Consider the following 27,210-nt stretch of genomic DNA (forward strand, 5'->3'; position numbering starts at 1 on the left):
ATGTCTATGGCTAGGAAACTTAACCATCTTTAATTACCGAGCTAGTCAAGTAGAGGCATACAGGGGCACTTTGTTTGTCTATGTATTCACACATGTACTAAGTTTTCGATTAATACAATTCTAGCATGAATAATAAACATTTATCATGATATAAGGAAATATAAATAACAACTTTATTATTGCCTCTAGGGCATATTTCCTTCATTTCTTACGTCCAAAATGAAGATTTGTCCTTGGCTCAATTTCACTCCAGCCCAGACCCCGCAGCTCTTTTCCAGCTGCCTTTATCAATAGAAGCAAGAACAGAACTGGATGATATCATGCCAGTGATCAATGCCATGACACTTGACTACATGGGCACTGACGAATGGATTTTGAGTTGGGGGGATGAACACTACAGACCAAAAAAGTTCTAGAGATTCCTTTTCCAAAATGTAGCTGCACCATGATATATTACCTCAATATGGAAATCAAAGTGCATCATGAGACACAAAGTTTTTGCCTCTGGCTCATGTTGATGGACCGGGTCAACATGAGAGATCTACTACTAAGGAGACATTTCAACATTGGGGAGGACCATTCTTGCCGGTTATGCGACTCCACTGATCTAGAAACCAACAAACACCTATTCTTTGATTGCCATTTTACCAAAATATGCTGGGAGATCATTGGAATCAATTGGTCTACGAATGTAGAACTCCAGGTGATGTTTGATACGGCTATAGCAGCATGGCAGAAACCTATCTCCAAATAAATAACTATTCTACCAGCATGGAACATCTGGAAGCAAAGAAACAAGGTATTATTTGATGGTGAGGTGGCTTCACACTTGGACTGGTTGAGGATGCTAAAGAAAGACATGGAGATATTAACTTTCAAAGTGCAGGGAGAAACAAATACTTTCATCCAAGGGCTTCTGCAAACCTTGGCTACTCACCAAGACACAACTGTTGTTGGGGAATGTAGTAATTTGAAAAAAATTCCTACGCACACGCAAGATCATGGTGATGCATAGCAACGAGAGGGAAGAGTATCGTCCACGTACCCTCGTAGACTGTAAGCGAAAGCGTTATGAGAACGTAGTTGATGTAGTGTGACGCCCGAATAATTAAGCTACGGTAATCACCCACTAATGATGCCATGTCATCGTAATTAATTTGCTAAACGTCACTTTGATCCTAACCGAGTTCAAATTCAAAATTTAAACACAAGTCAAGTTATTATTTTCCTCAAACTATAAAACTAAAATGTTCGGATTTTAATATAAATCCCCCTGATCGATTGTCATGTTGAAACCAACATCATTTGACTCACCGGGTAATCCCTAGTAAAATATAAAGTTGTCCAACAGCAAATAAAATAGCCATTTCATTTTCCACAAATAATTATACAATACCAATTGAGTTGAAACTTTGTGGGCCTCTTCAAAAAAATTCTTGATTTATGTGACAAGTTTTGTTTTCAACAAAACTTCAATTGGTATTTATTTAAAAAGCAAAACATGGAGAAAATACAAGTCAGAGAATAAATAAAAAGAAAATTAAAAAATAGAATTAAAACAAGGGGGACACCGGCCACTGTGCACTGGGCCAAGTACACAGTGCCTGGCCCAATTAGTCCAGCCCACCACCACCACTGTTGTCTCCCTCCTCTGTTCACAGAGGGGACGTGGACGCCGAGCAGCCGCCCGTGGCCGCGATGGCCACGTGCTGGCCATCCCGCGCCTTCCAATCGCCGCCCTCGAACTGGATAAGGTCCCCTGCGCCCCCTCGTTCGAACCCTAGATCGGATCTTCCCCGCATTCGCCCTCGCTCTCTGCCTCACGCGTCCGAGCGCCGCCATGGACGCGCCCCGGTAAAGCTCGCGGCCACCGGTCACCCCGAGCCACGAGGAGGCGTCCGAGAGCTCTGTCATGGTCGTCTCCATCACCACGCCGAAGGGCTCGAGCTAGGACACCTCCAAGCCTCCCCATCGTCCTCTTCTTCCGTCTGCACCACCACGGTCCTCGCCGCGATTCACCGCCTCCCGAGCTTCCCCGGCTTCCCCGACGCGCCCACGAGCACCACAGTGAGCATCTCCTCCGTTACCCCACTCCTCGCCGCTCGATTGCTCATTTAATTGGCCCCCGCGCGAGCTCCGACCCCGGCCACCGCAACTACCTCGCCGCCGCAAGCCACAACCCCTCGCGACTCGCGTCCGAGCACCGCGCCGTGCTTCTGGAGCTCCCAGTAAGCCAACACGCGCACCCATTCTTCTTACCGCCCCTCCTAGCGCCGGATTCCGGCCGCCGCGGACATCCCTGGCCGCATCCGCGTGCCATGGCTACCCCCTGGCCATGCCTCCTTGCCCCGCTCCCACCCTGCTGCCGTGCTCCGCACTGGTTCCCTCTGCTGCGGCGTGACCGCCGAGCCTCCCCACAGCGCCCGGCGCCTTGCCTCGCGCGCGCTTGCAACCATAGCTGCTGCTCCTGCTGCCCTGCTTCTGCTACTACCGCTCGAGCCGCCCGCACGCGCACACGCTCGCCTGCCGTCCGCAGCTCGCGCGCGCGCCCCTAACACGGCCTCGCTCCCCCGCTGCTCGCCCACGTGCAGCGCCTGCCTTGTTGCTGCCTCTGCTCGCTGCCCCCCGCGGTTGTCGTCCTGCCCGCGACCCCGCTCGGCCCCGCTCACCCGGCCGCCGCGTTCCGCGCTCGCCGCCGGCGGCTGCGTCCCGCGCGTGCATCCACCCACCGACGGCCACCCGCCCGGGGCCGCCACCGGTCGTGGCCATGGCCTCGCCGGCCCGGCTGGGCGAGCGCTCGCCCGGGGCCTGCGCCCGACCCCAGGGGCTTCGCTCGTTAACCCGCCCCGCTGGGGTGGCCTTGTGCCACTGCCAGCGGGCCCCACGCCCCTGTTTTATATAAAAAAGGGAGTTTTTAAAAAATAAAAAATATATTAATAGTAATTAAAATAATTAATTAAACTAATGGTACTTAACTAACCTAATCATTTAGTTAAACTAATTAACCATGATTAATTAACCTGCTAATTAGTCTAACTACTGTGAATTAGCTAGTAGTCATTGACAAATGGGCCCCATCTGTCAGTTTGACCGGTCAACGGTCACAGTTGACTGCTGATGTCATGCTGACACCTTGCTGATGTCATAATTCCATTTCAGTTAATATAAATAAATCTAAAAATGGTTTAATATTTAAAAATCCGTAACTCGGATGATAATGTTTTCTACATGAAAGTTGCTCAGAACGACGAGACGAATCCAGATACGCAGCCCGTTTGTCCGCTACGTATCCCTAGCATAGCGAAAACGTAACTTTCCCTCTCCAATTCATCTGTCCAAAAACGCAAAACACCGGGGATATTTTCCTGGATGTTTCCCCCCTTCACCGGTATCAACTCGTACCTCGTTAGGTCACCTCTAGCACCGTGTATTGTCTTGTTATGCTTTGTGATACTTTGATTGCTCTATTATTTATTGTATTCCCCCTCCATTACTTCTTTCCGGTAGACCCGAGACTGCCGGCGACCCCAGTTCGACTACGGTGTCGATGACCCCTCCTTGCCAGAGCAACCAGGCAAGCCCCCCCTTAATCACCAGATATCGCCTATTCTCTCTCTACTGCTTGCATTAGAGTAGTGTAGCATGTTACTGCTTTCCGTTAATCCTATTCTGATGCATAGCCTGTCATTGTTCCTACAACTATTGATACCTTACCAGCAATCCTACATGCTTAGTATAGGTTGCTAGTACTACATCAGTGGCCCTACATTCTAGTCCGTCTGCCATACTATACTATCGGGTCGTGATCACTCGGGAGGTGATCACGGGTATATACATACTATACAGGTGGTGACTAAAGTCGGGTCGGCTCGTAGAGTACCCGCATGTGATTCCGATGTGGGGGTTGAAAGGACAGGTGGCTTCATCCAGGTAGTGGTGGGCCTGAGTTCCCGACGGCCCCCGACTGTTACACTATGGCGGAGCGACATGGCAGGTTGAGACCACCTAGGAGAGAGGTGGGCCTGGCCCTGGTCAGCGTTCGCGGTTACTTCAAGATAACACGCTTAACGAGATCTTGGTATTTGATCTGAGTCTGGCTACTGGCCTATACGCACTAACCAACTACGTGGGAATAGTTATGGGCACTCGACGTCGTGGTATCAGCCAAATCCTTTGTGACGTCAGCGAATGAGCGGCGCGCGCCGGGTTGGACCACGTAACGTAACTTCCTTTATAATGGAGGTTGCTAGGTCTGCTCTCCGGCCGCCCTCGCAACATGCAGGTGTGCAATGGGCGATGGGCCCAGACCCCTGCGTTATAGGATTTAGACCGGCGTGCTGACCTCTCTATTGTGCCTATGTAGGGCTGCGACGTGTTGATCTTCTGAGGCCGGGCATGACCCAGGAAAGTGTGTCCGGACAAACGGGATCGAGCGTGTTGGAAAATGTGGTGCACCCCTACAGGGAAGTTAATCTATTCGAATAGCAGTGATCTTCGGTAACATGACGACTTGGAGTTGTACCTTGACCTTATGACAACTAGAACCAGATACTTAATAAAATACACCCTTCCAAGTGTCAGATACAACCGGTGATCGCTCTCTCACAGGGCGACAAGGGGAGGATCATCGGTTAGGATTATGCTATTGCGGTGTTACTTGGTGAACTTATCATCTACTCTTTTCTTCTGCTGCAAGATGGAGGTTACCAGAAGCGTAGTCTTCGATAGGACTAGCTATCCCCCTCTTATTCCGGCATTCTGCAGTTCAGTCCACATATGCTACCCCTTTTCCATTTGATACCAATGCATACATATGTAGTGTAGCTCCTTGCTTGCGAGTACTTTGGATGAGTACTCACGGTTGCTTTGCCCCCCCTTTTCCCCCTTTCTATACCCGATTGCTGCGACCAGACGATGGAGTCCAGGAGCCAGACGCCACTGTCGATGACGACTGCTACTACTCGGGATGTGCCTACTACTATGTGCAGGCCGCTGGTGACGACCAGGAATAGTTTAGGAGGATCCCAGGTAGGAGGCCTGCGCCTCTTTCGATCTGTATCCCAGTTTGTGCTAGCCTTCTTAAGGCAAACATGTTTAACTTATGTCTGTACTCAGATATTGTTGCTTCCGCTTACTCGTCTATGATCGAGCTCTTGTATTCGAGCCCTCGAGGCCCCTGGCTTGTAATATGATGCTTGTATGACTTATTTTATTTGTAGAGCTGTGTTGTGATATCTTCCCGTGAGTCCCTGATCTTAATTGTACATGTTTGCGTGTATGATTAGTGTATGATTGAATCGGGGGCGTCACAAGTTGGTATCAGAGCCGACTGCCTGTAGGAATCCCCCTTCCACACTCCTTGGCCAAATTGAGTCTAGTCGATGAAAACTGTTTTACTAACATGGCTGTGCGGCCCATGGGCCCACGTTGCCATTGAGTGGTATTAGGATATTTTATTCCTCGTCTATACTCTGTGACTCTGATCTTTCTTATTTTCGGATTAAATGAATTTTGCTAAATCTAACATTAGGATCTCATGATCACTGTCGGAGTAAATAGCCATGGGTAGCCTAGCTGGCTTTCCCTGGCCCTTCTGAAAAAAAATTACGAGCCCGTCCGGCTCTCAAGAATCCAAGACATGGAGCCGCCTTCCCCTTGCTGGCTGCCATCCAGGCCGGCTTACGGAAGGCGGCCCGACTTTAGCCCTCATGAAGAACGCCACGGGAGGGCCGACTTCGGGAAGCCGGCCATGAGAAGGCCGACTCCAAGAAGCCGGCTCCCATAAAGCGGTCGAGACCGTACCCTCAAAGTTTGCACCCACCTAACAGCGGTGCGACGGGGCGTGGCTACAGTAAAGCCTGCCACCCCCGAATCCCGGAGCACGCCTGGCACAATGCGCCGTACGGAGTGGCCATGACCCGTCCGGCGCGGCACTATTGCCATGTTGACCCTGATGTCACCCACGACGGGCCGCCAGCGTGGCCCACAGATGGTGGACCCCTTCGGGCAGAGAGACGCCCGAAGGCGGCCACGCCTCCAACCAGTTGGCTCAAGACAGAGCCGGCTCCCCGCAGCCGGCTTGCCACCTCCCTCGAAGGAGACGCCCCATTAAGGAGACAAGACGCGATGAGGCTACAGCGATCGCCCGACGGGCGGCGGCACTGTAGCCGCGCCTACCACGACAAAGCCTACGTCACCAAGATGGAGCCACAGTAACCAGCCGCTGACCAGGCCCTGAACAGTGGGGCCTGCCTGTCGACCAAGGGGCCGGCAGCCGGCGGGACCCACCAGTCGGCGGGCCCCAGCAGCCGGCGCAGAAGCCGGTGAGCGCAGTCACAGACGGCTGGGCCCCGCGCCCAGTCGGATTACCATTGTACCTCCGGGGAGTAGGCCTATATAAACCCCCCGGGGCACCCATGCAAAGGGTTCGACCCCCTACTAATCCTAGACACCACACAAGGAGAAGAAGCAGGCTAGCCGTGCCCTTCTTCCTCCTCCCACCAAACAGCTCAAGGAGCATTGTGTAGCTACTTGTTCATCTAGTGATCATGCGGAGACCCCGCAGAGCAGCAGTAGGGGTGTTATCTCCACGAAGAGCCCCGAAGCTGGGTAAGATCCGCCGGCGTGCATGTCTTCGCCTTATCCCGTTTCTAGGCACCGGCGATGTTTTACTGGCTCCCACAATGATAAGCCACCTGTTGGCATATGTCGCACCTACCACCCGACATTTGGCGCCCACCGTGGGGCCAGGTGCACCGTCGTCCGGAGACCTGTTCTGGACGGGAACCTTCTTCCTCCCCCGCGAGCGTAGCCAGCCCGGCACGCCCGATGGCGCTTGCCACGACACGCTGCAAGGCGTCACCAGCGTCTGCGCGGCGAGCAGCCTCGCCGATCTACTCGACGAAACCCTCATCTCCGACGAGCTCGCCTCCGATGTGGGCACCGACCACCTCGCCAACCTTCTCGGCCAGCTCCATGTCTCCAGCGAGCCCGCTGTGGACCTGGAGTCGGTTGGCTCCACCGACCCGATGCCTGTCGACTCCGACGCGGCCTCGTTCGACACCTTCCCCACCAACGTCACGATCTACAACGACCCGCTTCCCCGAGCCGGTGGCTGCGACGCTGCCACCACCGAAGTGATGGTTGTCGGCCATGGCGGCCCGGCCGACGAGAGCGCCCACGACGCCCCGCACGCGGCGGCCCACGACTTGTTCACCCCCCTCCCGGCTAGTGCCGACGACGAAGCACTGGAGGCATGCCGCCTCGCCCTCCTCGCAGAGGGCCGGAGGCTGGCTTCCGTAAGACGCCTCACTGAGGCCTACCAGCGCGAAGCCGACCGCGCCGCCTTCGGCACGCCGGCCCCGGGCGTGCCAAGCCGGGCCGGCCTTGTCAAGCAACGCGGCGCCGTCATCGCCGACACGCTGGGAGTCGACCGCCCGGTCTATGCCACTCCACTCGAGAACTTGCGTGCCGCCCAGACGGCCGTAGACGAGTTGGACGGCTTGGAGGCCGAAGACCTCCCCCACATGACCCGGCGCATCCAACAGCTGATCGATGCAGCCGCGCAGCGGCACGAAGCCGACGCCCGCGCGGAAAGCCCTCCCCCACGCCGAGATCACGGTGCGACGTCCCGGACACCGACTATGAGCAACACCCGCGCGCGGCGTGAGAAAGAGCCGGCTGCCAGCCGCAGCCGGACCCGAATCTCCATCGAGCGAGACGCGGACGGCCATCCCCGAGCCATGGAATGGCGGGGCAACCCGCCTCCGCCTCCACCCCGTGGAGAGAGATATCCCGCCCCGCCGCCAGTGGCGCACCCGACTCTCAGCGGCCGGCTAGGCCGCCGCGAAGGAGTCGGCGAGAACGACGCCCGCCACCGGATCGACCGCCTGGCGCGATCCCTGGCGTTGGAAGAAGAAGACGATGTCGGCCCGCCTTGTTTCGGCCCCCGCATCCGCGACGAGCCCTTCCCCAAAGGGTTCTCGCTCCCAAGAGACATTCCCAAGTACAACGGCTCCGTGAAGCCAGAAGACTGGTTGATCGACTACTCCACGGCGGTTAGCATAGCCAACGGCAACTGGTGCGTTGCCGTGAAGTACGTGCCCCTCATGCTGCAAGGCACGGCGCGGACCTGGCTCAACAGCCTCAAGCCGCGCAGCATCAACAGCTGGCTGGACTTCACAGAAGCCTTCATCCGCAACTTCACCAGCACCTACAAGCGGGCTCCCAAGCCCAGACAGCTCTCCTTGTGCGTACAAGGCCCCGCCGAGTCCACTCGCGATTACCTCACGCGTTGGGCCGAGCTTCGCAACTCTTGCGAAGGGGTGCACGAGGTGCAAGCCATAGAATACTTCACAGCCGGATGCCGAGAAGGCACCCTCCTCAAGCACAAGCTCCTCTGCGACGAGCCGACTACCCTCGACGAGCTTCTGGACATAGCGGACAAGTACGCCACCGCCGACTCCTCGATGAAGACCGAGTTTCGGGTAGACGCGTCCGGGAAAGTACTTAACCCGGCGCCCAAGACGCCGGCTGGGGATTCCGGCCGACGCCCACACTCGAACGACCACAAGCGCAAGGGCCCCGCGCTGCCTCCCGCCAGTCGGCAGGTGGCCACAGTTGAAGACGCGCCGCCTAAAGGGCGACCGGCGCCCAAGAAGCCCAAGGGCGGCAGGCCGGCTTGGCAGCCCGCCTTCTCCTACGAGCAAACTCTCGACGCCCCGTGCAAGTTCCACAGCGGCGCGAAGCCGTCCAACCACACAACCCGGAAGTGCCATTGGCTCACCCGAATCTCTAAAGGCGAGGGGCTCGTGCCGCCTCCGCCTGCCGGCCCGCCGCCTCCGGCCCCGCCGCCTCCGGCCGCTCGGCCCGCAGTCGGAGCCATGCACGACGAATTCCTTGATGAGCAAGCAACCTACATCGTCTTTACAAGCCAGCCCGAAGACCGGCGCAGCAAACGCCGAGAGCACCAGGAAGTCAGCGTGGTCGCTGCCAACCCCGCCGGACACATGCATTGGTCAGAAAAGCCCATCAGCTGGAGCCGGGCCGACCATCCAGAGGTGATGCCGTCTCCAGGCTCTTATGCCTTGGTCCTGGAAGCCACCCTTGCAACAGACAGACGCGCCGCCCGCTTCTCTCGTGTGTTGATAGACGGCGGGAGCAGCATCAACATCCTGTACCGTGACACCCTGGAGAAGCTAAACGTCAAGACGAAGCAACTCATGCCTACTCGGACAGTGTTTCATGGCATCGTACCCGGCCTGTCCTGCGCCCCTATTGGCAAGATCAAGATTGATGTACTTTTCGGGGACAAGGAGCATTTCTGCCGGGAAGCGATCTGGTTTGAAGTGGTGGACCTGGAGAGCCCTTACCATGCATTGCTTGGCCGACCTGCTTTGGCCAAATTCATGGCAGTTCCCCACTATGCATACCTCAAGATGAAGATACCAAGCACCAAAGGCGTCATCACCATAGCCGGCGATTACAAGAAGTCCTCTGAGTGCGCAGCAGCCAGCAGCCGGCTGGCCGAGTCCCTTGTGATTGCCGAAGAAAAGAAGATGCTGGACCGAGTCGTGGCCATAGCCGGCAAGCAGTCGGCCGTGTCCCCCGACCCCAAGGAGCATGATATTCAAGGATCTTTCCAGCTGGCCAAGGAGATGAAGAAGATACCTCTTGACCCTAAGCACCCGGAGAGGTTTGCCGTCATCGGGGCAAACCTGAACAGCAAATAGGAAGGCGAGCTCGCCAATTTCCTCCGTGAGAATCGGGACATCTTTGCATGGTCCCCCAAGGACATGCCGGGTGTTCCGAGGAAATTCGCCGAGCACAAACTACACGTTCGAGAAGACGCAAAGCCAGTCAAACAACCCCTTCGCCGACTGTCGGAGGAGAAACGCAGGATTGTAGCGGAGGAGATAGCCCGGCTTCTGGCCGCCGGCTTTATTATGGAAGTTTTCTTTCCAGAGTGGCTCGCCAACCCGGTCCTCGTGCTGAAGAAGAACAACAAGTGGCGCATGTGCATAGACTACACAAGCCTCAACAAGGCCTGCCCCAAAGATCCCTTTGCCCTGCCAAGGATTGACCAAGTGATAGACTCCACAGCCGGATGCGAGCTGTTGAGCTTCTTGGATGCTTACTCAGGATATCACCAGATAAAGCTGGATCCGGACGACCGCCTGAAGACCGCCTTCATCACGCCATTTGGAGCCTTCTGCTACCTGACTATGACATTCGGCTTGAGAAATGCCGGTGCCACTTTTCAGCGTTGCATGCAGAAGTGCCTCCTCAAGCAGCTCAGCAGAAACGCTCACGTTTACGTGGACGACATCGTGGTGAAGACGGAGAAGCGCGGCACCTTGCTGGGAGACCTCAAGGAAACATTTGAGAACCTACGCCGGTTCCAAATCAAGCTCAACCCCGAGAAATGTGTGTTCGGAGTGCCAGCCGGCCAGCTCCTAGGCTTCCTGGTCTCCGAACGCGGCATCGAATGCAACCCGGTGAAGATCAAGGCCATCGAGAGAATGGTGATCCCACCAAGCTTCGAGACATTCAAAAGTTCACCGGGTGCTTGGCCTCCTTGAACCGCTTCATCAGCCGGCTCGGAGAGAAAGCTCTCCCCCTCTACCGCCTCATGAAGAAGAGCACTCACTTCGAGTGGAACGACCAGGCCGACCAAGCTTTTCACGAGCTGAAGAAGATGTTGGCCACGCCGCCCGTTCTGGCGGCGCCGACTGAGAAAGAGCCCATGCTCCTCTACATCGCCGCAACCAGCCGGGTGGTCAGCACCATCATCGTAGTCCAGCTCCCAGAAGAAGGCCGAGCCCAGCCGGTCCAGAGGCCGGTGTATTATTTGAGCGAGGTGCTGTCCGCCTCAAAGCAGAACTACCCGCACTACCAGAAGATGTGTTACGGCGTGTACTTCACCGCCAAGAAGCTGAAGCCCTACTTTCAAGAGCATCCCGTCACGTTCGTATGCACCGCCCCGCTGGCCGAGATCATAGGCAGCCGGGACGCATCCGGCCGGGTGGCGAAATGGGCCATCGAGCTGGCCCCCTACACGATCTTCTACCAGCCCCGCACCACCATCAAGTCCCAAGCACTGGCCGACTTCCTCGTCGACTGGGCCGAGACCCAGTACCTGCCGCCGGCTCCCGACTCCACCCATTGGCGCATGCACTTCGACGGGTCCAAGATGCGCACCGACTTGGGAGCCGGCGTCGTCCTTACCTCTCCCAAAGGCGACAAGCTCAGATACACGCTACAGATCCACTTTGCCGCCTCCAACAACGTGGCCGAGTACGAGGCGCTCATACACGGGCTCCGGCTTGCCAAAGAACTTGGCATTCACCGGATCCTATGTTATGGCGACTCGGACCTGGTGGTCCAGCAATCATCCAGCGACTGGGACGCCAAGGACGCAAATATGGCGAGCTACCGCTTCCTGGTCCAACAACTCAGCGGATACTTTGAAGGATGCGAGTTCCTCCACGTACCGCGAGCCGACAACGAGCCAGCCGATGCCCTGGCTCGAATAGGCTCTACTCGGCAAGCAATACCAACCGGCGTCGCTCTACAACGCCTCCTCAAGCCATCTATCAAGCCGTCTCCAGAGTCCGACTCCATCTTCGTGCCGCCTGATCCCGATGCGGCCGGGTCCGGCTCGAAGAACCAAGCAGGCGACCCCGAGACTCCCGCAGCCGGCCCGGGGACTTCGGAAACCGGCTCGAGGACTGCCACACCCGGCTCGGGGACTGCACCAGCACAACAGCCGGCGGCCGACTCCAGCATTTCACCACCCAGCCCGCCCACCCTGGTGGCAGTAGCCACATTGGCAGTAGAAGAAGTCGCGGCTCCGTCATGGGCTCAGTCCATCCTCAACTTCCTAGTAAACCAAGATCTGCCGGCTGACGAAACAGAAGCAAGACAAGTCCAACGTCGAACCGGAGCATACACAATCGTCAACAGAGAACTAGTCAAGCGCAGTGTCGCTGGAATCCTCCAACGGTGCGTCGAGCAAGAGAAGGGCATTGCAATCCTCAGAGACATTCACCAAGGAGAATGCGGCCACCATGCGGCCTCAAGATCACTTGTCACCAAAGCCTTCCGCCATGGTTTCTTCTGGCCGACCGCTTTGGATGACGCCAAAGAATTAGTTAAACATTGCAAGGGGTGCCGACTCTTCAGCTCCAAGCAACACATGCCGGCTTCGGCACTCAAGACCATTCCCCTCACTTGGCCCTTCGCCGTTTGGGGACTAGACATGGTGGGCTCATTCAAGACGGCGCGCGGCGGCATGACGCATTTGCTCGTCGCCGTGGACAAATTCACCAAGTGGATTGAGGCAAAGCCGATCAAGAAGCTGAATGGGCCGACTGCTGTGACGTTCATCGCAGACATAACAACTCGGTACGGCGTGCCACACAGCATCATCACCGACAATGGCACGAATTTTGCCAAAGGAGCCTTGGCACGTTTCTCAGCCCAAGGTATCCGACTGGACTTAGCATCCGTCGCCCACCCGCAGTCAAACGGCCAGGTCGAGCGAGCCAACGGCCTCATCCTCTCCGGCATCAAGCCCAGACTGGTCGTACCTCTGGAGCGCTCAGCCGGCTGTTGGCTCGATGAGCTGCCGGCTGTCCTCCGGAGTCTGCGCACTACACCAAACAAGTCAACCGGCTTCACCCCTTTCTTCCTTGTGTATGGTGCCGAGGCGGTCATCCCAACTGACATCGCGTTCGACTTGCCCCGAGTAACCATGTACACGGAAGCGGAGGCCAAGGAAGCACGAGAAGACGGCGTCGACCTGCTGGAAGAAAGCCGGCTGTTAGCCCTCAGCCGGTCTGCCATCTACCAGCAGGGTTTGCGCCGCTACCACAGCCGGAAGGTCAGGCCAAGATCTTTCCAAGAGGGCGATCTTGTGCTCCGGCTGATCCAGCGAACAGCCGGCCAGCACAAACTCTCGGCCCCTTGGGAAGGCCCCTTCGTCATCAGCAGAGCTCTAGGCAACGACTCCTACTACCTGATCGACGCACAGAAGCCGAAGGCACGCAAGAGAGACGACTCCGGCAAGGAGTCGGAACGACCATGGAACGCCAACCTCCTTCGAAGATTTTACAGTTAAAATGCAGTATGTATCACGCTAACTTTTGTATTAAGTACAAGACAATAGGCTCCCCGAGGAGGACTCGGGGACTGCCATCCCTTATCTATGAATGAAAAGTATCATGCTTATGACCTTGTCATTTCATTTACTTGTTCCGTCCGGCACCGGGTTCGACTAGTCGGCTCGGGGACTGGCCGACTGGAGTTATATTAGAAGTCCTACCCGCAGTCAGACAAGTAGTGTGCCGGCTCCCAAGCCTTCTCTTGCCAAAAGTCGTAGTTCGAAGAACCGGCTGTCCGGCTGGCAAGAGTTAAAGGCAGGAACGGGCGCCCACACGAAAAACGGCTAGGGACTAACGGACTAATATAACAAAAGCCGGTTTTTTCTCCCACCGCCGACTGGCTACCAGAGTAGCCGGCCGGCCGGTTTCCATTCACTTCACTTCAATCCAAGAAAGCTCAAGTACTTGCCTCCCCAAAGAGGGAAGGCGGCAAAGGAAAAGGCCTAAGGATAAAAAGCATACGCGAATGGAAACCAAACATGCACATAACAATATTTACATGAAAGACCTCCGAGAGGCCAGCATTCAACATAGTTTGGATACACCCCTAGTGGGTGGAACTGCGAAAACTTAATGAAGATTGTTCAAAAGACAACAAGCAGGAAAAGTAAAGACGGCAGGTCAAGCTGGCAGAGCAACCGACGAGCCGGGCTGGTTGGCAGAGACGGTCGGGCCGGCTGAAGGAGCGGCCGGCTGGCAAACTTCGGCTTGGTCACCGCCTCCTGCAGAGGGCGCGCTTCCACGCGCCTCGTTGCTGGAGGCACGGTCGGCCTGAAGTCGGCCGGTTGTTCCACCAGCCGGCTCGACGTCTTCGCCGTCCTCCTCCTCGTCATCCTTGCCCTCGTCGCTGGAGGCGATCTCATCTGCCGAGTCCTCGCCCACCGCCGGATTCAGCCCGAACCACTCCTCCGGCTGGGCAACACCGTCATCGTCGATTTCGGGTGCGAAAACGCTGATGTCGATACACTCGGCGATCGTCGAAGCCCGTTGGGCGATAGCCAGCCTCACCTCTTCCAGCTCCGCGTCGGCCTCCATCCGCCAAGTGCGCAGCTGGTCCAGGCTCAGCCCTGGGTACCAAGCTCGAACGAACTCCAACGCCCGCCCGGCTCCGAGGCGGGCCGCCGACGCCTTCCAAGCCTCGAAACGACCAACTGCGACCTCCAGCCAGTCGGCAGTCCGGCTTGGGGTGCGGGGGATCGTCTCGCCGGGCCAGACGGCGGCCAACACTTGCGCCCCGGCGCGTGGAGCCGGTGAAGCATCCGATGAGCCGGCTGCGACCGCGCCTGGACAGCCAAGAGCTGCTCCTCAAGCGTCTGGTTCGCATCCGGCGCGATGTTGGCCCCCGCCTAACGGCGCGCCTCGCGATGGGCTTCGATGCTTTGGGCGGCGAAGGCGGAGTAGCCGGGGAAGTAGCCTGCACAAAAAGATAAGCAGCAGCACAAGTTAAGCCAAAGACCAGGCGGCAATGGGCAGGAGAGGAGCGAGGAAGGCGGCTTACCGTCGATCAAGTCCTCGATGCGGCCGAAGCCTTCATCCAGTGCTCGCCGGGTCTCAGCCCAGCTCGCCGCCTCGGTCTCAAACTCTGCCTTCAGGGCGGCCTCGCTGGCCTGCGCCTTCTGCAGGGCCGCCTTGTGGCTCTGCTCTTGGTCGGCCAGCTTCTTGGCCAGGCGATCACGCTCCTGGACCAAGGCAGCGTACTCGGCATCCTTGGTATGAAGGGCGGCTTTCGCTTCGCCGAGCTCCTTCCTCAAGTCGGCGTTGGCCTCTGAAGACAAAGAAAAAGAAAAATCAATAAGGAAAGAGTCGTCAAGAAAGATCCGACCCGACTGCTCAGCAGTCGGCCCGAATCTCGGGGACTACACCCAGTGGGTGCGCTGACGCGCCCCCACAGGAGACAGACAAGATCGAGTACTTACTTCGGCTGTCGGCCAGGTCGTCGGTCCTCCGGCTCAACTCCCGAGCCTGGGAGTTGAAGGCGGCAGCACGGAGGTTGTGATATTCCTGGAAGTTCAGACAAGAGGCAAAAATAAGGTAGCCGTCAAGAAAGATCTGACCCGACTGCGCAGCAGTCGGCCCGAATCTCGGGGACTACACCCAGTGGGTGCGCTGACGCGCCCCCACGGAAGAAATTAAGAGAGCAAAGCGGCCAAGAATGAAGGACTTACCCGGATGGTGGCTCGCGTCGACAGGAACTCCTGGGTGTACTGTTGCAGCAGGGCGGCCTGAGCTTGCAGCCGGCTCCGGACCCCTTGAGCCGCCACATTCAGCTCGCCAGTCCCCCCGCTGGGAGTCCACTCAGACGTGGCAGTGCTGGCCGCCTCCAAATCTTCCGCTGACTGGCCTGCGCCCGCGACTCGGCGCGACTCCGGCGGAGCGGCGCCTCCCCCTGCGCGCCGCCCGTCACCGGCTGCACCTCGAGGCCGGCTCTGTCCTCCGGCTCGCCCCCGGCCGGCCCCTCTGGCGCCGCTGACGACTGGCCGCCTTGGCCCGCTCCGGTTGGCGCTGCTGGCGGCGTTCTCCTCGCAAAGGCCACGGGGTCCTCCCCCCTCTCCATCAGCGGCGGGTCTTGGACGATCTCCTCCGCCAAGGGCAATGGGGTGTCGGGGGCCACGGCTCGGAGGGGAATGGCGAGCAGCGGAGGCTGGTTGTGCGAACCCTCCGCCTCCGTCTCCGCGGTCGCCGCCTCCGCCTGGGCCTTGGCTGCCGCGTTGGCCTGCTCCCTCGCCGCCTGGGCGGCCGCTTTCTCCGCCGCCTCGCGCTCCTCCCGCGCTTCACGGGTGTTCCGCTCTGTGGCCTCCCTGAGGTCGGCGCGGGGGTCCACGCGGCGGGAGCTTGAAGAACCTCCAGTCGGCCCAACTACGGAGCCGCCCGGACCACGCTCAAGGGAAAGCGGCGCCCTGTCCATCAAGCAGAAGAAGTTAAGAAGAATGCTCGAACAAGAAGAGAATGATGAAGAGCATGCAACAAGGCAATTGGCGACTTACGCTGAGACCGCCTGAGGCTGCTTCACCGCCTTGCGGAAGCGGGCCGCTTTCGCAGCCGCCTCGTCTCGCTTGGTCGCCGCGGTGGAGGCTTTGGACTTTTTCGGCCGACTGCTGAAGAGGCCTGAAGCGGCCCGGCGCTTCTGTGCGCCATCGCCGACAGCCGGCGCGATGGACGAGCCCGCGCCCTGATGGTCGGCTGCCGGCTGGCGACGCGGGGCGACTTCGGCTTCAGCATCATCCGGCCAGTCCTCGAAGCTCGCGGTGAGCCTTGAGCCCCCGGGCTCGGCGTCGTCCCCCACGATGGCGTCTTCCATGGCGGCCGCCCCCAAGTCCGGATCGTCGACGTCGTCCGCCGTGCGGTCGGGGGCATACTGGCGTTCTATCCCCGCTGTCCCGGTCGTCGGCGGGAGAAGGGGGTTCTGGTAAGAAGGACCGACTGATTAGAAGCCGGCCATCATGAAGCCGTCTACCAATGAAAAGAAGAAAGAAAGGAAAGCTTACCACGGGCGGAGGGTTGGCGCGAGAATACGTCGCCTTGCCGTATCGCCAGTGCTCGGCGAGCTTGCAATTGGAGATATAGTTTACCATATACGATACCTCCGCGTGAGGCATCTCCCTGGTGCTCAGCCGGCTTGGGTCGAAGCGGCCGCTCATCTGGCACATCATGTGGGGCCGGCTTTGGAGAGGGGATATCCGGCGCTCCACGAAGGCGGCCACCAAGTCGGCCCCGCTCAGGCCTTCCGACTGGATCATCACCCGAAGCCGGGAGACGGCGGCGTTCCCGGACTGAGACAGCGACCGGGATCGGAAACTCCATGAAGGCTGCCTCCCAGCCGGCGCGCCAGCTACGTAAGCCGGCAGGTTGACGTGGTCTCCTTGCTCGGCGACGTTCTTCACGTAGAAGTATGATTTCTGCCAGATCTTCACCGACTGGATCAGGGGGATGGGCGGGAACGGGTTGTTCTCGCCCGCCCTCCTCATGGCGATGAAGGCCCCGCAGGGGGCGGGCACTCCTGCGACGATGGTGCCGAGTTTGCTCTGGAAGAACTCCCCCCAGAGCTCCAGCGTGGGGAGCAGCCCCAAGAAACCTTCGCAGAGGGAGACGAAGGCCGACAGTAGCATTACCGCATTGGGCGTGAGGTGATGCGGCTGAAGGTTGTAGAACTCGAGGAAGGAGCGCAGAAATCCGCTCGCTAGAAGGCCGAAGCCGCGCAGGAAGTGCGAGCGGAAGACGACCCACTCGCCCTCCTCCGGCGCCGGCGAAATCTCCGTCTTCGGCGCCAGGCGGACCCGCACAAGGTTGGCGTCGGGCAGGCGCCGAGTCTGGCAGAGGAACTCAACGTGGTCCTCATGGACGTTGGAGCCGTCCCACGAGCTTGACAGTGCCATGGGAGCGAGACGATGTGGAAGCGCGGCGGCGCTGAGACGGGAGGCTGTGGCGGCAACGAGAAGAAGAAACGAAGACGATAAGGGGCGAAGCGAGAGGGAGCGTGCGAACCTCTGCCGCTCCCCCTCCACCCCCTACTTATAGGCTCGCATGGCGGATCCGAGGAGGTGCGGCGTGGGGAAACGTGGGGATCGATCGTGCCCGCTCCCCCACGTCCCGCGCTTATTGTGCCTTAACGGCGAAATAAAACCGCCGCGGGAAGGCAAGCGGTCCATGTGGGCCACGGAAGATCCGCGCTCGGACCAAGGCCTGCGAGTGGCGGGCCCGGGCCTGCGGCGGCGTCCCGTCGCGCGCGTGCGCTGGCAGGATCTCGCCGCCACGTGGCCGCGGGAGGGCCCGCGGTCAGCACGCAGGTCGCCCCCTTTTCCGCCTGCAAGACGCGGAGCTCTCTGAAGTCGGCATACACCCGCAAAGCCGGCTCTTCAGGATGGGAAGCTGACCAAGCTTCTCGTCCCTTTGTCCGCCTCGGAGCTCGATCAGCTTCGGGGACTACTGTCGGAGTAAATAGCCATGGGTAGCCTAGCCGGCTTCCCCTAGCCCTTCTGAAAAAAAAAATTACGAGCCCGTCTGGCTCTCAAGAATCCAAGACATGGAGCCGCCTTCCCCTTGCTGGCTGCCATCCAGGCCGGCTTTCGGAAGGCGGCCCGACTTTAGCCCTCATGAAGAACGCCACGGGAGGGCCGACTTCGGGAAGCCGGCCATGAGAAGGCCGACTCCAAGAAGCCGGCTCCCATAAAGCGGTCGAGACCGTACCGTCAAAGTTTGCACCCACCTAACAGCGGTGCGACGGGGCGTGGCTACAGTAAAGCCTGCCACCCCCGAATCCCGGAGCACGCCTGGCACAGTGCGCCGTACGGAGTGGCCATGACCCGTCCGGCGCGGCACTGTTGCCACGTTGACCCTGATGTCACCCACGACGGGCTGCCAGCATGGCCCACAGATGGTGGACCCCTTTGGGCAGAGAGATGCCCGAAGGCGGCCATGCCTCCAACCAGTCGGCCCAAGACAGAGCCGGCTCCCCGCAGCCGACTTGCCACCTCCCTCGAAGGAGACGCCCCATTAAGGAGACAAGACGCGGTGAGGCTACAACGATCGCCCGACGGGCGGCGGCACTGTAGCCGCGCCTACCACGACGAAGCCCACGTCACCAAGATGGAGCCACAGTAACCAGCCGCTAACCAGGCCCTGGACAGTGGGGCCTGCCTGTCGACCAAGGGGCCGGCAGCCGGCGGGACCCACCAGTCGGCGGGCCCCAGCAGCCGGCGCAGAAGCCGGCGAGCGCAGTCACAGACGGCTGGGCCCCGCGCCCAGTCGGATTACCATTGTACCCCTGGGGAGTAGGCCTATATAAACCCCCCGGGGCACCCATGCAAAGGGTTCGACCCCCTACTAATCCTAGACACCACACAAGGAGAAGAAGCAGGCTAGCCGTGCCCTTCTTCCTCCTCCCACCAAACAGCTCAAGGAGCATTGTGTAGCTACTTGTTCATCTAGTGATCATGCGGAGACCCCGCAGAGCAGCAGTAGGGGTGTTATCTCCACGGAGAGCCCCGAAGCTGGGTAAGATCCGCCGGCGTGCATGTCTTCGCCTTATCCCGTTTCCAGGCACCGGCGATGTCTTACTGGCTCCCACAATGATAAGCCACCTGTTGGCATATGTCGCACCTACCACCCGACAATCACTTTCACCCGGAGAGCATCTTATTACAGATGATCGCCTGCTGCACTAGAAGATTCAGAAGATACTCTCCGATGTTATCCCGAGAACTTGTGCTCATTGCGTTTGTAACTCCCTTCCACCGTCAACACCTATAGATAACTACATGCACTTGCCATTCTTACCTTAGTCCCTAGTTGCTCTTGTTATTACAAGATACCCTGAAATACTCGTTGTTGTTCCGAGAATCCTTGTGCCTACTGCCTTGCGGTTCGTTGTCACCTGAATACACCCACAAATTAATCATCACACACACACCAAGGATTTGTTTCTCCCCAGTTGCTCATGTGTTTCACAAAGGTTTTTGAAACACAATTTGATCTTTCGAAAATCCTCAACCGCCAGTTGTTCTTGAAATTCTTGCTCGCTTGCATTATGGTTAACCCCATAAGTATACTAATCTTATTGGTATCCTTGGTCACTATCATTTTTGAGTCCATTGATTCAATAGGTTGCAAATGTTCATGATCATCAGTCGAGTCCTAGGATTATCCTTTCGGCTCAGATGTCATTTTAAAATGAGCTGGATCTCGACCAACCAAATTGCCATTGATTGTACCCCTAAGGCTATTCAACTTATCCATCCCTAATTAGAGCATTGCTTCTAATCACTTGTCTTAGAATTCATAATTCCTTTGCATTTGAGCTTTGAGTTAGTCAGTTGCTTCTATAATCTGATCTCCTTGCATTCTTTCTTCCTCTGGTTGAGTACCGATGCTCACATCAGATCCTGTATGGACCACTAGATCCTTTGATGGATTTTGTCTGACACCGTCCTTCATATTCAAGTAACCTTGTGACCCTTCCCACGGATATATAAAGCCTTTGGTAAATTTTATCCTTTGCTTTCTCAACCATGCTCTGTTTTTTTGAGCTGGTGGTATTTACTATTGAAGCTTGTGGTATATGTTTCCATGATACCCTGACGGGTTGAACCTATGCCTTCCTTATTATGTCTGAACTCGAAAGTTTTCACGAGTCATACTCTCCTGGTATTTTGCTAGATAAAATTTCTACACTACAGCTTCATCAAAAGCGAGAAGTAAAATGAAAGGTTATGCATTGAAGAAGTGGGAGTCGACCTTGAGCCTTTGCGTTCATGCCCATGGACCCGATGTGGAACTTATCATCGAAGCTTCTTGTAAATGATAATAATACCCTTGTTATAAGTTCGTCCTGTATCTATGTTTGGTCCTTTGCAATCATGGTTCTGACCATATTTTCTCATTAATACCATTTATCGGACACGTTGAAGTACATGTCTTGTGCAGATCATTGCACATGTCCAACCTTTACTTTGATCTACCATCGAGTATTACACTATGATATCTTGATAATGTCATGGAACTGCATAACTTCTTATGGGTTCTTCATCAACTGTTATTTCTCACCGATTCCAATTTTTTCTGGGTTCTAGGTTGTCGTCAACCGAGAACACCGATATGTGAACCGATTCCGCATTCCGGTTCGATAACCCTAATCAATTTTCATTGCTTATGAGTTTAATAATCCTTCACGTCATTCCTAGCCTGATCGGCTATACCATTATTGGGCTAATTTTTAACTGTGCTACCTGGTCCTTCTTCACGGAGCACAAATTTCGACAGTGAGCTAATCTTACGTCGATCTTCCTTGCCATATCATTTCTCCTTGAATAGCAAACTTGATTTCGAGTTTGTTTCATACCCATGGTTATGATAACTTTTGCTTCACCCTTCATTGTGCTTGATCTCATCGGTGATCGATTATAGCCTCATGAAACCCCTCGACAAGTATGTCGTGATCATCGTCAACATTTTGACTCCTTCCAGGATATCAATTGAATTCATGATGCGAAATACCATCCTTGCCCTCGATGATTTGTGTTATAATCGACCACTTTATTGCCTTCCGTTCAACACAAACTTGTTCATGTTTCGTGTTATACCTTGAGATCCTTCTATCCAGCATTTGTTCTTTACCTTGGAGTATTACCATCTGTTATGTTAAGAATGTCGTGAGAATTTCACCACCTCTTAAGAAATTCTTGATGTAGTGATGCTTCTCGCCATCACCATTCTTTCTTGCCCCCCGTGTTGAGTGAACTCTATTGTAAGAATTTAATATCTCTAGCAACCCTATTGTTTCAAAGTGAATGGCTGATAGTTTCGTTATTGAGTCACCATTCTAACATTGATCGTGCAACCCAGCCCATATTTCGGGTGCACCTTTCAACCAATGTTTAACTATGCATGTTTTCCTTGAGCATGCCTCTTTATATCATTTGATCTGACAAATGATATCTCCTCGTTCACATAAGAGTGGAAATCCATCTGTTGAGAATCTCAATGAATTGTCGCTGAGTCAATAAACCACCTCCTCACCTCTCCTTGATTTAATGATGAACTCTTGTTTTGGAACTCGCTCCCATAGTTCAACTCCCGAGAATCTTACAATGTCATCTTGACAACTTGGTTGCACCTCTCTTCTCATGCATCCCGAGTCTGTGGTATCCTGACGCCAATCAGAACTGGATCTTGGTCAGATATAATGGTTGGAACATATTTCCAAGAGTTATAACATGGTCTTTATATGACCCGGTAAGATGATGTCATGCCTAACACACCTGGTCGGAGGACCTATTGTTATAGTTTCCTTTTCAGTAAGGTTATCCATGCTTCCATGAGGAAATTGTGAGACTTATTCTATAAGTTTTTCCTGATGGATCCTTTGTGTATCCAAGCTCTGACCTTAGCTTGAAGACCTTGTCAATGCTATCTTGAAACATGTATGTGGTACTCCGAACTTCAAAAAGAACATTTGAAGCACCATGCTGCATTTTCTTCATCAATTATCCTAACATCGTTGTATGGGTAATGTCATGAAAGTTCTCCCCCTTTCCTAAAGGGTTTTCTACATTATATCCCGTCATGGATATCATGCCCTATTTTCCCTTGGGAAGGATATACCCCTGAAATATGTGTTTAAACACAATTTTCCTTTCCATTGTTCTGTTTAATCTGATAATCATATTTTCCTTTCCATTGCTTGGTTTAACCTTTCTTGAGGTCTATATGATCTAAGCAGTAATATTCTCCTGCTTATGTAAACACCTCGGTGTACAATTCTGTCAGTGAGACCCTGTTTCTACTATTGATGACTTTTCGGTAACCGCTGATGGACGAGAACTTTGCCTACTAGTCTGCCTCGTTCAAAGAGCAGGAAAATGGTTCTCTTCGTCCCTCGCCCTTGGTACCGATGTTGTTGCCGACATAACTGACAGGCTATCCTCTGACATGCCTTGCTTACATGATCGTGCAAGACATTACCGCCCTTTATACTTTTAACCCACATGATGGGCCCATAACCCACAGTTCCACAGGATCAAAACCTGACTCTCCTGTATACCCCTATCTCCGTAGTTATTCCTCATGATTGGCTTCGTATGAAGATCACCAGCCACCTTCCTAGAGGTGATCTAATCTGGTAGCGGACGCAATACTTATTCTCGTTGCTCTAGACCCCTTTCACACTTGGTTTCAGGCATCGAATGATTGCCTACCTACTCGAAACTTCTCATGGTACCTACTTACCTTGCTCTCGATATTGTCTTAAGTTTGCATTCGAGAGTTACTTTCCGCCACCTTCCCTGATGTTATCTACCAAACAGACAACCTTGTATAGGTCCGTTCTCCCGAAATACCCCCTTATTCTTTCGTAAGTACGATGGAGTTCCCGAAGAAAGGACGACAACTTCATCATGATATATTGATGCATGGGAATGAAGACATCAATGCTATGGATCGACCTCTTTGAAAAGAGCAACCAAGACCGATAAGATTCGTTAGAATTTCGTAACCAGACCTTTCCCCCTTATCCCACCTCTAAAATCTCGGGACGAGATTTCTTGTAGTGGAGGAGAATTGTGATGCCCGGATAATTAAGCTACGGTAATCACCCATTAATGATGCCATGTCATCGTAATTAATTTGCTAAACATCACTTTGATCCTAACCGAGTTCAAATTCAAAATTTAAAGACAAGTCAAGTTATTATTTTCCTCAAACTATAAAACTAAAATGTTCGGATTTTAATATAAATCCCCCTGATCGATTGTCATGTTGAAACCAACATCATTTGACTCACCGGGTAATCCCTAGTAAAATATAAAGTTGTCCAACAGCAAATAAAATAGCTATTTCATTTTCCACAAATAATTATACAATACCAATTGAGTTGAAACTTTGTGGGCCTCTTCAAAAAAATTCTTGATTTATGTGACAAGTTTTGTTTTCAACAAAACTCAATTGGTATTTATTTAAAAAGCAAAACATGGAGAAAATACAAGTAAGAGAATAAATAAAAAGAAAATTAAAACAAGGGGGGACACCGACCATTGTGCACTGGGCCAAGTGCACAGTGCCTGGCCCAATTAGTCCAGCCCACCACCACCACTGTTGTCTTCCTTCTCTGTTCACAGAGGGGAGGTGGACGCCGAGCAGCCGCCCGTGGCCGCGATGGCCACGTGCTGGCCATCCCGCGCCTTCCAATCACCTCCCTCGAACTAGATAAGGTCCCCTGCGCCCCCTCGTTTGAACCCTAGATCGGATCTTCCCCGGATTCGCCCTTGCTCTCTGCCTCGCGCGTCCGAGCGCCGCCATGGACACGCCCCGGTAAAGCTCGCGGCCACCGGTCACCCCGAGCCACGAGGAGGCGTCCGAGAGCTCTGTCATGGTCATCTCCATCACCACGCCGAAGGGCTCGAGCTAGGACGCCTCCAAGCCTCCCCATCGTCCTCTTCTTCCGTCTGCACCACCACAGTCCTCGCCGCGATTCGCCGCCTCCCGAGCTTCCTCGGCTTCCCCGACGCGCCCACGAGCACCACAGTGAGCATCTCCTCCGTTACCCCACTCCTCGCCGCTCGATTGCTCATTTAATTGGCCCCCGCGCGAGCTCTGACCCCGGCCACCGCAACTACCTTGCCGCCGCAAGCCACAGCCCCCTCGTGACCGCGTCCGAGCACCGTGTCGTGCTTTTGGAGCTCCCAGTAAGCCAACGCGTGCACCCGTTCTTCTTACCGCCCCTCCTAGCGCCGGATTTGCTAGCGCCGGATTCCGGCCGCCGCGGACATCCCTGGCTGCATCCGCGCGCCATGGCTACCCCCTGGCCATGCATCCTTGCCCCACTCCCACCCTGCCGCCGTGCTCCGCCCTGGTTCCCTCTGCTGCGCCGTGACCGCGGAGCCGCCCTGCTGCTGCCTCTACTTGCTGCCTCGTCGCTCCCCGTGCTTGTCGTCCTGCCCGCGGCCCCGCTCACCCGGCCGCCGTGTTCCGCGTTCGCCGCCTGCGGCCGCGTCCCGCGCGTGCATCCACCCACCGACGACCACCCGCCCGGGGCCGCCACCGGCCGTGGCCATGGCCTCGCCGGCCCGGCTGGGCGAGCACCCGCCCGGGGCCTGCGCCCGGCCCCAGGGGCTTCGCCCGTTAACCCGCCCCGCTGGGGTGGCCTTGTGCCACTGCCAGCGGGCCCCACGCCCTTGTTTTATATAAAAAGGGAGTTTAAAAAAACAATAAAAATATATTTATAGTAATTAAAATAATTAATTAATTAATTAAACTAATGGTACTTAATTAACCTGATCATTTAGTTAAACTAATTAACCATGATTAATTAACCTGCTAATTAGTCTAACTACTGTGAATTAGCTAGTAGTCATTGACGAATTTGCCCCATTTGTCAGTTTGACCGGTCAACGGTCACAGTTGACCGTTGATGTCATGCTGACACCTTGGTGATGTCATAATTCCATTTCAGTTAATATAAATAAATCCAGAAATGGTTTAATCTTTAAAAATCCATAGAAAATAAACCGTAACTCGGATGAAAATATTTTCTACATGAAAGTTGCTCAGTACGACGAGACGAATCCGGATACGTAGCCCGTTCGTCCGCCACGTATCCCTAGAATAGCAAACACATAACTTTCCCCCTCCGATTCATCTGTCCAAAAACGCAAAACACCGGGGATATTTTCCCGGATGTTTCCCCCCTTCACCGGTATCACCTCGTACCGTGTTAGGTCACCTCTAGCACCGCGTATTGTCTTGTTATGCTTTGTGATACTTTGGTTGCTCTATTATTTATTGTATTCCCCCTCCGTTACTTCTTTTCGGTAGGCCCCGAGATTGCCGGCGACTCCAGTTCGACTACGGTGTCGATGACCCCTCCTTCTTGCCAGAGCAACCAGGAAAGCCCCCCCTTTGATCACCAGATATTGCCTATTCTCTCTCTACTGCTTGCATTAGAGTAGTGTAGCATGTTACTGCTTTCCGTTAATCCTATTCTGATGCATAGCCTGTCATTGTTGCTACAACTGTTGATACCTTACCAGCAATCCTACATGCTTAGTATAGGTTGCTAGTACTACATCAGTGGCCCTACATTCTAGTCCGTCTGCCATGCTATACTATCGGGCCGTGATCACTCGAGAGGTGATCACGGGTATATACATACATATATACATACTATACAGGTGGTGACTAAAGTCGGGTCGGCTCGTAGAGTACCCGCATGTGATTCCGATGTGGGGGTTGAAAGGACAGGTGGCTCCATCCAGGTAGTGGTGGGCCTGAGTTCCCGACGGCCCCCGACTGTTACACTGTGGCGGAGCGACAGCGCAGGTTGAGACCACCTAGGAGAGAGGTGGTCCTGGCCCTGGTCGGCGTTCGTGGTTACTTCAAGATAACACACTTAACGAGATCTTGGTATTTGATCTGAGTCTGGCTACTGGCCTATACGCACTAACCAACTACGCGGGAACAGTTATGGGCACTCGACGTCGTGGTATCAGCCGAAGCCTTCGTGACGTCAGCGATTGAGCGGCACGCGCCGGGTTGGACCGCGTAATGTAACTTCCTTTGTAATGGAGGTTGCTAGGTCTGCTCTCCGGCCGCCCTCGCAACATGCAGGTGTGCAATGGGCGATGGGCCCAGACCCCTGCGCCATAGGATTTAGACCGGCGTGCTGACCTCTCTGTTGTGCCTAGGTAGGGCTGTGACGTGTTGATCTTCTGAGGCCGGGCATGACCCAGGAAAGTGTGTCTGGATAAAGGGGATCGAGCGTGTTGGGAAATGTGGTGCACCCCTGCAGGGAAGTTAATCTATTCGAATAGCCGTGATCTTCGGTAACAGGACGACTTGGAGTTGTACCCTGAGCTTATGACAACTAGAACCGGATACTTAATAAAATACACCCTTCCAAGTGCCAGATACAACCGGTGATCGCTCTCTCACAGGGCGACGAGGGGAGGATCATCGGTTAGGATTATGCTATTGCGATGTTACTTGGTGAACTTACCATCTACTCTCTTCTTCTGCTGCAAGATGGAGGTTACCAGAAGCGTAGTCTTCGGTAGGACTAGCTATCCCCCTCTTATTCCGGCATTCTGCAGTTCAGTCCACATATGCTACCCCTTTTCCATTTGATACCAATGCATACATATGTAGTGTAGCTCCTTGCTTGCGAGTACTTTGGATGAGTACTCACGGTTGCTTTGCTCCCCCTTTTCCCCCTTTCTATACCCGATTGCTGCGACCAGACAATGGAGTCCAGGAGCCAGACGCCACTGTCGATGACGACTGCTACTACTCGGGATGTGCCTACTACTATGTGCAGGCCGCTGGCGACGACCAGGAGTAGTTTAGGAGGATCCTAGGCAGGAGGCCTGCACCTCCTTCGATCTGTATCCCAGTTTGTGCTAGCCTTCTTAAGGCAAACGTGTTTAACTTATGTCTGTACTCAGATAGTGTTGCTTCCGCTTACTCGTCTTTGATCGAGCTCTTGTATTCGAGCCCTCGAGGCCCCTGGCTTGTAATATGATGCTTGTATGACTTATTTTATTTGTAGAGTTGTGTTGTGATA

The 27,210-nt window shown here is 55.0% G+C and overlaps 1 protein-coding gene across 6 annotated transcripts; it reads left to right on the plus strand.

The window, feature by feature from the left end:
• Positions 1–1,656: 1,656 nt before the first annotated feature.
• LOC125524174 (uncharacterized) lies at positions 1,657–27,210 on the plus strand. 6 transcript variants are annotated; one of them, XM_048689247.2, is made up of 3 exons: positions 1,658–2,067; positions 3,508–3,574; positions 4,912–9,741. In XM_048689247.2, exon 3 carries the CDS (start codon positions 6,549–6,551, stop codon positions 9,729–9,731), a length of 3,183 nt encoding a protein of 1,060 aa, XP_048545204.2. In that variant the 5' UTR covers positions 1,658–2,067; positions 3,508–3,574; positions 4,912–6,548; the 3' UTR covers positions 9,732–9,741. The 6 variants fall into 6 exon arrangements, 5 of the variants coding, with proteins under 5 accessions (XP_087393464.1, XP_087393465.1, XP_048545204.2 ...); XM_087537337.1 differs by having other exon boundaries at positions 1,659–2,067; positions 4,364–9,741; XR_015611989.1 differs by lacking the exon at positions 4,912–9,741 and adding an exon at positions 26,888–27,210 and having other exon boundaries at positions 1,691–2,067.

This window comes from Triticum urartu, chromosome 7A, assembly GCF_056163025.1.
Source record: "Triticum urartu cultivar PI428250 chromosome 7A, HENAU_Tu73, whole genome shotgun sequence".
In the NCBI taxonomy this organism is placed as follows: domain Eukaryota; kingdom Viridiplantae; phylum Streptophyta; class Magnoliopsida; order Poales; family Poaceae; genus Triticum; species Triticum urartu.